Source organism: Nilaparvata lugens, chromosome 4 (genome assembly GCF_014356525.2).
Source record: "Nilaparvata lugens isolate BPH chromosome 4, ASM1435652v1, whole genome shotgun sequence".
In the NCBI taxonomy this organism is placed as follows: Eukaryota; Metazoa; Arthropoda; class Insecta; order Hemiptera; family Delphacidae; genus Nilaparvata; species Nilaparvata lugens.
In genome coordinates, this window is record NC_052507.1 from 46,168,814 (window position 1) to 46,180,783 (window position 11,970).

Below are 11,970 nucleotides of genomic sequence, written 5' to 3' on the forward strand. Positions count from 1 at the left end.
ATTATAAGAACGGGAAAAATAAAACAATAGCAATGATGAAGGATTTATAGACAATTTTAGCAAATAATATTTTTTATAATACAAATTTAGCATACAATATTTTCATAGTTCACAAAATATTACAATATAAGACAAATTAATGGAATGGAATATGGATACCTATATTGGATCTATGGAAATAAAATATTTATTATAATATTACCGAGACTTATATTTTATTACTTGGCAAATAATGATAATGAATCAACCTAAGCACAATATTCCTTGAAATGATCATTTGGCACTAGGCTTAGCCTGCATGAAACATGACCGATGAAAATATAAAAATACTTATGTATAAAAAGAAATATTTTCATCTGGCACATGCAGATTCGTACATCCATAAGCACTGCATGAAACTACCATACTTTGAATATTTTTTGTTGCTTCAATAAAAAAATATTATCATTTGAAAAAGGCTCTTTTTCTACACAGCGAATACAAATACCTGACTTCTTGCCCGAAATTTCTGGTAGCTACACTAGCGCAGTGGCATCATAGCGGACTTCGCTCTTCTTAATCTTATTCTCTATATCAATGGGTTTTTGCTTTAAAATTGCAATATGCTAGAAGGGGCTAGGGTCTAGGTAGAGCTATGTTTTTTGATGTTTCAAAGGTAAAAGGATAGGTTAGGGGGTCGGGATTTCGCTTTGAAATCTAAATTATTGAATGTGAAGGGGTTAGGTTTTTTGGATTATATTTAATAATGTTCCATAAGGTTAAGTTAGGTTTTTGCTTTAAAATTGCAATTTACTAGAAAGGGCTAAGGTCCAGGTAGAATTATGCTGTTTGATATTTCAAAGGTGGAACGATAGGTTAGGTTTTTGCTTTGAAATTGCAATATGCTGGAAGGGATTAGAGGTTTTTCAAGTAGTTATGTTTATTGATGTTTTAAATGTAAAAGGGGAGGTTGAGGGTTCGGTTTTTGTTTTGAAATGACAATATGCTGACTTAGTTATAGTGTTTTTCAACATCAGTTAAATAACAACTGTTATATTTCATTAATTATATTTTTCAAAAGTACTCTCTCTTTTATTGAATAAAATGATAATATATTGATTATTATATTGAATTTAACGATAAATCATCATTGGATAATAATATCTTCATCAAATAGAATGACGATTGGCTCCAGTTACAGTGCTCGGTAGCCATCATCACAAAGAACGTTACATTCAAAGATCTGACTGAATGCACAGAGAAGGGATAAATTCTCTTCTCTGTGCTGAATGGAACGGTAAAACCCCGTTGCTAACGCATGCGCGATACGGTGCTGTCTGAGACAGAGAGTGGTTCGTATCACGGTATTTAGATGAAAACGGTAGGGGTCATGAAATGTGTGCGCAGTGGCCAGCCAGCTACATTGCGTCATCGCCACCAACCGAGGTTTATAACACCTATTGGCAATTTATGAAGATTATTTGTTAAAAACAGATGATTGGATATAAAATGACATCAGCAACACCGTAAATTTAGCACAAACATGCACATGACACCTACCATCTTCTTCTATATACCGTGATAAATACTTCCTTGATATTTTTATTTATTTTACATACTTAGTACATGCTCATTTGACATAATAAATATTTTCATGTTTATTAAATTGTTTTTTCTTTTACAATAACATGCCATGTGGTTACTAAATCCTCTGGTCACATCTTAAGCGAATACTATTTTTTTACAACTAAATTTGCCATAGGTGTCTGGCTAAATTTCAAATTATACGGCTTGACCGATTATTTAGGTTGCCGACCAGTAGGTATTATAGAGCCTAACGTCAAAATTCATTATTTTATATAATTGAATAAATAGCAATAAAATTCTTTTCTATTTGGCTGTTCGAATTGTAGCCAGGATACCCGTTATTATCTAATCTCTAACTTGTTGATATCGCACCCGGCGATAACAAAGCAGCTGTTTGCTAGAGACCTATAAAATCTTTTCATTTAGAGATTTTGCCCGTTATTCAAAATAATCTCTTATAGAGGATAAAGCATAGATTTGGAATTGTTTGTGAAAGTTAAGATGGTTTTAGTTGCTCCAGGAGACGACCTAATAACTCCGGTGTATGTGCCACCCACCCGCCCCCCTGTCATCGTGACGACGATCGGCGGCTCGAAGCCATGTGACGACGAGGAGGACTGCTACACCGGCTCTGGCTCGGGTGAGGTCACCAGCACCCCTGACGAGCACGCCACCACAACCATCCATAAAGGTAACATCACTCATCACATTAAATTGTTTCTTGTTGAACAATTGAGAATGTTCAGCTCGAATAGAAAGTGTATAAACATCCCAGCTCCTACCACTAATGGATTTGTGATTTCTGACAAAACAATTATTGAAAAACTGGATTCTTTTTCCTTAATTAAACTCCTTCTGGTTTTGATAATTTATGAATTATTCACCTGGGATTTAATTGATTAAGGAATTAATTTCCTGTACTTTTTGTGAGTAGTATCTTGTTCACTTGTAACTTGTCGGTTTATATTTTATGAATATTTTGTATGAATTTCGAGTGAATAAATTTGATTTGAGACCTTTTTAAAATTGGACTTGATGTTGAAAAGTTCTCTCCCTATGGAAAATTTATTATTTATGAATTGTTACCTTTCATCTTTGCACCAAATTCTCTTCAATATTTCAAGATTAGCCACCCATTAAAAAACAGTAAAATTGTCATTTCCAGTTCAATTTCACAACTACACCAAGTACTACAGAACGTCATAAATGTGAGAGATCATCAATCTTGAAGGATGAAGATTTGGCTATAAAATTGTTGATTGCTCATATTAAATTGAAAAATTGGTTATTGATAAGTGGACTCGCTTGAAATTTTTGCACATTTTTTTCTCTTTTCACCTACTTTCTTCTCCAATATTTCCCTTTTCTTCTCCTCTTTACCCTTCATTCCTTACTTTTATACCCTCTATCCTCTATATGGGAAACCATAGTTGGCTAGGTATTTTTCCTTCTTTCTTTCTTTCTTTTCAGCACACCTCCGCCATGAAGCCTGCTTTTGTATTTTATTAGAAATTTATTTTTGATTGTGATTTTTATTTCTTTTATGTATATTGTATTGTGTTTATTTGAATAAAATTGATTGATTGATTTGAATTGGATTTTTGGTCATAATAGCAATGGAAATTATATTCGCATTGTTATCAATCACAAAACAATATCAAGTCAAATTTTGTCAAGTGAATCTTTTACAGAATCTGTGGCTACCGGCATCCGAAAAAATTGTGTTTAGAAACCTTTGAATAATTTGTATTTTTCTTAATCCTCTTTCGTGTCATACATTCTTCCAGAAGTGAGCTGCATAAACTGCTAAACTTTGTCATTACCTAAAAATCAAATGTGCTAGTAGTCTCCATATTAGGGCAGGTCATGAGGTGATCATAAATTTGGGTCATACAACATTTGCACTCATCATCACTATAGTCCCATCACAAAATCTCTGTTATGCATCCTGTCAGTCACGTTTGGAGCCGGTTCAAGAGCTTTCATGCGGTAGCCTATAAGGTAACGTGAAGCCTATAAAAGTTCCCTCCTCTCGGAGCTAAATATGGATGGCTTTGCAAGTAGGACCAACAACAACATCTCAAAACTGTTCTGTTCCTTCCCCGAATTTTGATTTAAACAACTTAGTCCAAAAATATAGCCTAGTTTGTTGATCCTCACATCATAATTCCAGACATTTCTGTCTTATATTTATTGATCCTCATGAGATGCAATAAAGTTTCAACCTATACTGTGTCACGTGGTATTTTAGTACCATCAAATATTTTGAAAGAACCAGTGAATTTAAATAGAATTATAAAATGGAAAAGAAGTTAGACCTAGTCAAAGGATCAATAAACTTAAATCGAATATTATTAGCGATAAAGAGTAATAGTATTAACAAAAACAATAAGAAAACATGTATAATTGTGATTCCACAACTATGAGAATCCATTGGCAAAATTAAAAAATTATAAAGTGGCTTACTTATTATTGGCGGATTATAAAAAATAAAAGTTTGCATGTATGTTGAGGTTAGAATTATTTGTTTACATTTTTGAAAAGAATCAGTCGATCTTGAATAAATCGATAATTATTTGAATCAATACTGAGCGAATCAGCTGATCATTCAATCAACCAGTATAATAGGTTGAATTATAAAAATTTACTCACAAAAGATGTATTATTATATATACTAAGGAAGGTTGATGTATAGAAATACGGACAACTATTATTATTGAATAAATATTTATTATAATCTAAAAAGCACAAAAATCCAGAGTATACAAAACTCATATAAAAAACTAAATGTATATTAACAATCAAAATCATGTGTTGCGATTTATTTATGAAATTAATTTAAGATAAACACTAAATGTATTTATATAAAAACTTTTTATTTAAATTTTTTCTATTATAAAGTGGAAGAAGCCCTGATTCTGAGGCGACCAATTGTATTGAGTTTATTAAATTGAAGACCAATCAGAAAGAAGCTTACAAAATTGTTCTAGGAAGAGATAAATTTTTCTGAAAACCTCTTTCTTCTGGCTTAAGATCTTGACCTGAGAGGATGCACATGGAGTTTAGGGTTCTTCCTTCCTTTAAATTTTAAAAATTACCAAGCCAAACCCTTTTTTTTCAATTGTGAAATATTTGTATTAAATGTTAACTTATCTGTGAACTCAGTGTTGTTGAAGAGTTCGTAATTTACAATCAATTCCCATGAATATATCTCTAATTCGGAAAGAAATCTATAAGAATCTGGACCATGCGTTAGCCCAGCAGAGACGAAAGGAGCCTGCCTAATTAATTATTGGAAATAATTAATTATATCCACGAGACTGTCGAGAACTTCATTAATGTGAGTGATAAATCAAACGAGCTCGTTTCAAGGCCTTTCTAAATATAGTGGGGAAATTAATTAAAAGCGCTATTGAAATTAACTTAAATCCAATAAAAAGTCACAACGTGTTGAGTACTATCACATAGTTTGTAAGAACATTTTATAAATTTATTTGATATATGTAGGAAGCTTACTTCCATGCACGGCCCAAACTCATATAAATCCCTGAGATCTCATGTTTGAATATTAATTGGTTAATTATTATTTTGGCTAATTGAACAAAGTTTATCATATCAAATCTATAGACCAAACAGGTTTTTATTTGTAGAATTTTGAATTGACTGGAAGTCTAAGCATCAGTATTAAATATAATGTGTTTATGAATTCAAAACTTACTATTGTGAATACTAGCAAATCCTGTGATAATTGTTCAGATTTTAGAAAAGAATTTACTTAAAGAAAATTATAGATATAAGAAAATTTTATATATATTGAAAAATTATAGATATCAAATATTTTATATACACTGTTTTATGGGAATATATTTTGTGTTTTATGTCAGCATACAAATCATAGAAATTTATTTTATCCTAATTCATCTCATGATATACAGTTTGAGCTGTTTTAGTACCATTAAGTGTTCAGCAGCACATAAAATTATTGAATCAAGTAATATTGATCTTAGGCTATTAAGAGCACTCAGTATTTATCATCCTTTGATGATAATCACTTCAATCTGTCAGAACAAGTATAAAGAAAATTATATTAATAAGGTTCCAGTTATATCATATAAGGATCCAGAGAGCTTCAAGAACTAGCGTTGTAAGTTCTAAGGAATTTCGGAAGGATAAATTGGTGAATACCTGTATTCATGACGAGCGTTTTAAGAATCAACTGGAAAAAACTATAGTTGGTCCTTATCATTATCTAGTGGTACATGGTTACTGATAATCAGTCATCAAATATTCTTTTAATTTCCTCACTGGTATTCTTCAAGAACTTCATAGAAGCAGCGGTAAGAATTATTAATCACCGGTCATTGAACCTTATGGTGATTAATTGTATTTGTAAAATTCATGTATCTACCACTGAGCTAGAGCTGAGGTTTGAACCCAGTAATTTTGCGAGCCGGACGGCCTTAATTTTTTGTGAATTTATTCGCAAAAGAGGGAATTTAGCGACTGCTCTTATAAATATCAAGAACATCGTATCATCTGTAAGGGATTTGCAATTTACTACCTTACAACTGGCATTAATGATTTATGTTGAATTGTTGCAGAAGTATCGACGATCGCCGGAGCCGGGCACACAAGCCACGTGTCGAGTCCTGAGGGAGAGGGGGGCGGGGGAGGTGGCAGCAGCACAACTGTAGACACGGCGGCCACCTCCGATCTGCCGCCTTCAAGCAGCCATAGCAGCTCTTCAAGCTCCAGCAGCAGCAGCAGTAGTTCAAGCATCTCATCAGTGCCCAGTTCACCCATATTCAGTGCCGAGTCTTCCCCGCCCACCAATCCAGATGTAATTGTTACAACACCCTCAACTACCACCACCACAATCTACCACAAACCACCGCCCCTCCCACCAATCTTCCCCTCGCCCTACATCCCTCGCGACCGCGACCGGATATCTTCCGAATCGGCCGAAAACACGGCCTTCATAATCGGCCTTATCGCCGGCACCATGATACTCATCATCCTTATAATTCTGCTCGTGTTGAAATTCAAGAACCGGTCGCACACCGCTTACAAAGTGGACGAGCGGAAGACGTTCAGCGCCGAGTCGCAGCGACAGAGCGCCGCCCTGCTGGCCCCTAACCAGTCACCCCCCACACCCCAGGCCGCCGTCAATGGCAACGTGCGCAACGGCAACGGCAAGGCCAACAAACGACAACTCAAAGACATTAAAGAGTGGTATGTATAATATTGTTGCCGCCTTGTCATCAACCAACATTCATTTTTAATCCATGAAACACGTCATCCATGTGTTTTCATCAATGATGGTGTTGGAAAACTATTCGGTATAATACCATCCATGCATGGTAGCGTTGAAAAGCTATTCACTCTCATACCATCTTCATGAATGTATTAAGATGATGCTATTAGGTTTTACACCATCCATGAATTATGGCATTGAAAAACTATTTACACCATTCTTCAATGGTAGAATTGAAGCTATTCAGTTTGATACCATCCATGAATGGTGGTATTGAAAATCTATTCAGTTCAAGGCTGCGCTCACAGTGGATGTGTTAACGTATGACAGATTCCGACTCATTGGAATAGATGTGAGTGCTCACACTGCATACGACTTGAATGCGACTACAGTTACGACACCTTACATCTTGTCGTGCGACAGAATTTTGTAGGCATCACTATTTTGAGCGCATCATTTAGGAGAATCGTGTTATTGATAAGTTATTCAGTTTAATAGCCTACCATCCATGAATGGTGGGTTTGAAAAGCTTTTCATTTAATACCACCCTTGAATGGTGTTATTGAAAAGCTATTCACTTTAATACCATCCATGAATGGTGGCATTTATTTAATACGTCACAAAATCTGAGCACAACTGTTAAAATTAAAATAAATGATATTATTGTTAAAGAAGAAGTTACATCCGATTTTATAAGTCTTATTTGATGTTTTATATGTTAGCGTACGAGCTATGAGTTGTTGTTTTGAATGAATAAAATAATTTGTTCTTTGGATTTATTGAAAGACTGAACTAATTTTATCTGTTGTTCAAATCTATTTGCAATTAAAATTGAATAAATTATCAAGGTGTCTGCAATGAAAATCTCCAATGCGAAATGATACTAGAATTAAACAGGATTTGAAAATCTATGAAAATATGTGTATGTGATGTGGAAAGTTTTGAAGCCAATTGTGATTTTTTATTTGAATTGTATGTTCAATTGTACTTGCAATGATAAATTTCGTCCAAAATCGATCTTTTCATGTTACATAATAGTGAAGATCGATTTACTTTCAGTTTGCCAACTTTCCAGTTTGGTTAATGTATACTTCACCCAGAAACGAGACCATTCCTTAGTCAATAATAGAAGCCGACGTACACCAAAGTTAGTAGACAGAAGGTTGGTCACTCATCTATAGTATTTTAGTTGAAATGCAATTGGAGTGGGGGAACTGCAGCCGTGACGTAGGCTGTAGTACAGAATAGGCAGAATATCGCATCCTTGAAAATCATACGGTGACCTATAGTCAAATTATATAACACAAACATTTTCTGACATGCAAGCTTTCTGTTTCTGCTTTACAATAATTATCAAAACATTTGAATAATACAAGCATTTTGCAATATAAAAGCAAAAAACCCACCTCCTAACCTCCCCTTTCAAACCCTTAAGGTTTCTTTATCTTCTAGGTCGTGTTTATATTTTGTATTTTGGCTATACATCAGCTTGTGAATTTCGGAGATGAGATATTTTGATTCTCGTAGAACATGTGCTCGATACCAGCATGTGTTCAGTGCATTTATATGAATGAAATTCATTGGATTTATCGAGATCGGTTTATTGTTTTATTGCAATGCATTGGTTTATCAGGATTTTTTTTGGGTTAATCTGAAATTATAATAGTATAACGTAGTCTACTAACGCTTTTCCAGCTTATTAACTTTTTCGTGTCACGTGTTTAGATTCTTGAAAAACTTTCAACTTCATTTTATTCATACAAGTTGAATGAACTTGAAATATTAAACAACATCATTAGAATTGGTGATTAATTCGCTATAAGTATGGAGAATTTTTAAGTTCTAGGTCAATCTTGAGGGGATTAAACGACAATTTATTTGAATATACAGTGAATAAACTGTATGCTTAGCGTGGTTAATCTATCACTTTTTTACTACACGTGACGTCACGCTGGCATTCCCCCCACCACTTCGAATCTTACACCTGTGAGTGATCAACCTTCTGTCTACTGACGTTCGACGTGCACAACCGTGTTCTTAACGATAAATATAATTTCTTACAGAACATCACTAATGAAAAAATAGCCAATTGTAAACAACTGTATAAATAATGAAACAATAATTATTATAGTTGATGAGATAATGGCTTATAGTATGACATTGCAGAACACCTGAAAATAATCTAGTCGAGTGAGGGGAGTTTGTTTACATTTTTCTACAGTATAATCTTTTACTACAGACGCATATCAAGGATTTTCGATCATTTTTCTTCAATTTAAAGAGCTGATAATATTCAAAATAAACTATCTCGATAAGAAATCGCGAAAAAATATTTTCTACATCAGGCGATTATCTTCTATTTCGGCTGCAAATTTTGAATTAACACATAAAACTTGAACAAGCTGCATTTAATTGTGTAGTAAGTCAAATAGTAGCCAAAATGTACAATTCATCATTTTTCTGTTTTTATCTATAAAAGCTGCATCTATTTCTAGAATAGCTCTCAAAAAATGGCGTGTAGTAGATTTAATTTGGCACGAACTAAACTATTCATCGAATAATAAAATTGATTTTTTGACAATTTGAAAGATAACCTAACTTACGATAAACCATATACAAAACTCACATCCTTGCTTTTAAATTGTTGAGTAAAATGTGGCTATTCACTAGTTTTCATTGATCTATCTCAAATTGAAAGAGTATGTTATGCAATATATGATTTGTAGGTGTTGCGACTCACGATGGCAATATTATGTTTAGATGATAAGATGTATATTATTTACAGAAAACAATTTTGAACTTGAAAATAATTTAGTGATAAAACGTAAAATAAAATAAAGTATAAAGACGAATTTTAATATTTTGTAATGTTATGTTTCAATTTGTATGTAAATATGTGTAAGATAATATTTAAAATGATTGTGTAACTAATAATAAAACTGGATTTATAAATAGTGATGAATCATTTTTTTTTGGATCTATCGTTTGAAAGATGTATCTACCTTCACATTCATTATTCAAGTATTTATAATATCAATTGAAAATCCCAAAGGTAGGCAATGTTGCTTTCAATTTTATTGTGCCGTTTATCGGAGAGAAATTCAAGGGTGACCATTATCCAGTTCATGCGATTAGATTAGAAGACAACGAACACAAAACAACGAGGATTTTACTAATTAATCTACTAAAGCTAGTGAACTAAACTAACTTGTCGACTGGAAGTTATATGATGCCTTTAATAAAGGCCATGAGAATAGTTCTAGTTCCTGGCCCCTCAAACGTTGGAAGTGAGCAGGTACAAGTGCGACTTTCCCACTCGCACTTATCTCATGCTCACTGTCCGAAAAAAAACATAACAGAATATGAGCATCTCTCATGGAGGCAAATTGCAGAAAGCCGTGTTCAGTGATCTGAGTGATCATTCACATGCAGGAGAAGGTCAGGGGCCAGAACTATTCTCGCAGTCTGGTAGATTGATGTTAGTTAACTAGTGCCAGCCAACTTGACTGTCTCTTGTAACAGCGACAATAAAGTAAACTTTTTGTTTTGGAGACAATCAATTAGCATCATGTCTATGACATTTTGCAAGACTACAACAGCTCACAATAAACTGTATGATTCGAGATCTTTAGAACAAAGACCTTTGCCTTATCAAATAAAATAAAGGTATCGTAGGTATCAAAACTATAAATACTGATATTAAAATAAAATGATTTATGTAAACAATAGTGATTGCAAGCAAATTAATCAGAATTGCTATCGGTGCCGTCAGGTAAACCATTGTGATCAGGAATGTCATCACTATCAATGTCTTGGTCTACCTCCATGGCGTCCTTCTCAGACCAGTCCCACTCGTCCTCATCGCTCTTCTCATCGTCCTCATCTTCATCATCCTCATCCTTATCGTCCGATGTGCTTTCCGTGTTCAATTGTGGAGAATCTGATAAATCAAACACTAATTACTAAATTTATTATTTTCAGACAACTCAATAATTGAGTAATTAGCATAAACGAAATTTAGAGAGATCGAACAGGCAATTTTCAACAGGAGAAGCACAGTGACCAGAAAAAATTGATATTTTTCTGTAGCATGTAAATAAGCAAGCTTGTTACCATCACGTAAACAAGGGGGAAATTACAATAATATTCAAAATTTAAAAAGCATTGCCCATTTGTCGTGATGACTTTCTTCTATAAAAATACTATGCAACAAACAATTTCTTGATAAAATCTTGTTTTTTTCAAGGTATCAACTGAATCAGACAAAGAAAATTTCCGTACAATTCGCGAATATTACCCGATTTTCCCCGCCGGTTAAAACACATGATTGATAAGCAAAAATAAGAAGGAGGGGTCCATTTGGAAAAATGTAATATTTTTAATTAACAATTTCAGAAGTGAAGAAGTATGTTTGTCATCAAACCTTACTGATAGGATATCAAAATGGGCATAGTCAAGTAGCATGGAAGCCTACAGGTTAGGGTAGTTTTTATCAAGTTTGTTAATTTCAAGTAACATTGCAGAAGTCAGCAATTGAAATTTTACAAAATGCGTTACAATATAAGTATGTTTCAAGGTCTATAAATACAGGTCATGACTCTCGTGTTCCTTATGGAGCGGCCATTTGATGGGGTCTTTATGGCGGTACATTTGAAAATCCAATCCAATTCAATTTGCTTGTAACAAAATTATGCATTTTAAAAACAATATTCTAGTTCAGATAATATGTGAATTCAGGTTTTCAATTTTTTAATAATGAAATTTCAATAATAATGCTTCAATTATTCATTTATTTATTATTAAAAATTTTCTTATTCTTGTAACTTGAGAATTATGATTCCAACGAGGCCAACTTCAAAAAGAGTTTCAAGTTCCCAATCAATTAAATCTAAAAATCAAAAATTCAGTTCCTAGTTGGAGTCTAAATATTATTATTCTGAACAATTTATTTTACAATTCAAAGCCAAGCAATATCCCTTGAGCAATATAATTATAACAAAATAACATATCATGTTGTTCAATCTATAATGATAACAGCTGATAAATTTTTTAAATTGGTGAACTAGAACCCCATAAAATGGCGATTTTGTAATGCATCACGGGATTGTGTCATGACCTGTATTTATAGACCTTGGTATGTTTGTCTTCAA

At 33.4% G+C, this 11,970-nt stretch overlaps 1 protein-coding gene across 1 annotated transcript; it reads left to right on the plus strand.

Annotated features, from left to right (window-relative positions):
* Nucleotides 1-2,042: 2,042 nt before the first annotated feature.
* LOC120351206 (putative protein TPRXL) lies at nucleotides 2,043-9,776 on the plus strand. Its single transcript, XM_039427547.1, has 2 exons — nucleotides 2,043-2,257; nucleotides 6,168-9,776. Exons 1-2 carry the CDS (start codon nucleotides 2,068-2,070, stop codon nucleotides 6,806-6,808), a joined length of 831 nt encoding a protein of 276 aa, XP_039283481.1. The 5' UTR covers nucleotides 2,043-2,067; the 3' UTR covers nucleotides 6,809-9,776.
* The last annotated feature ends 2,194 nt before the right edge of the window (nucleotides 9,777-11,970 follow it).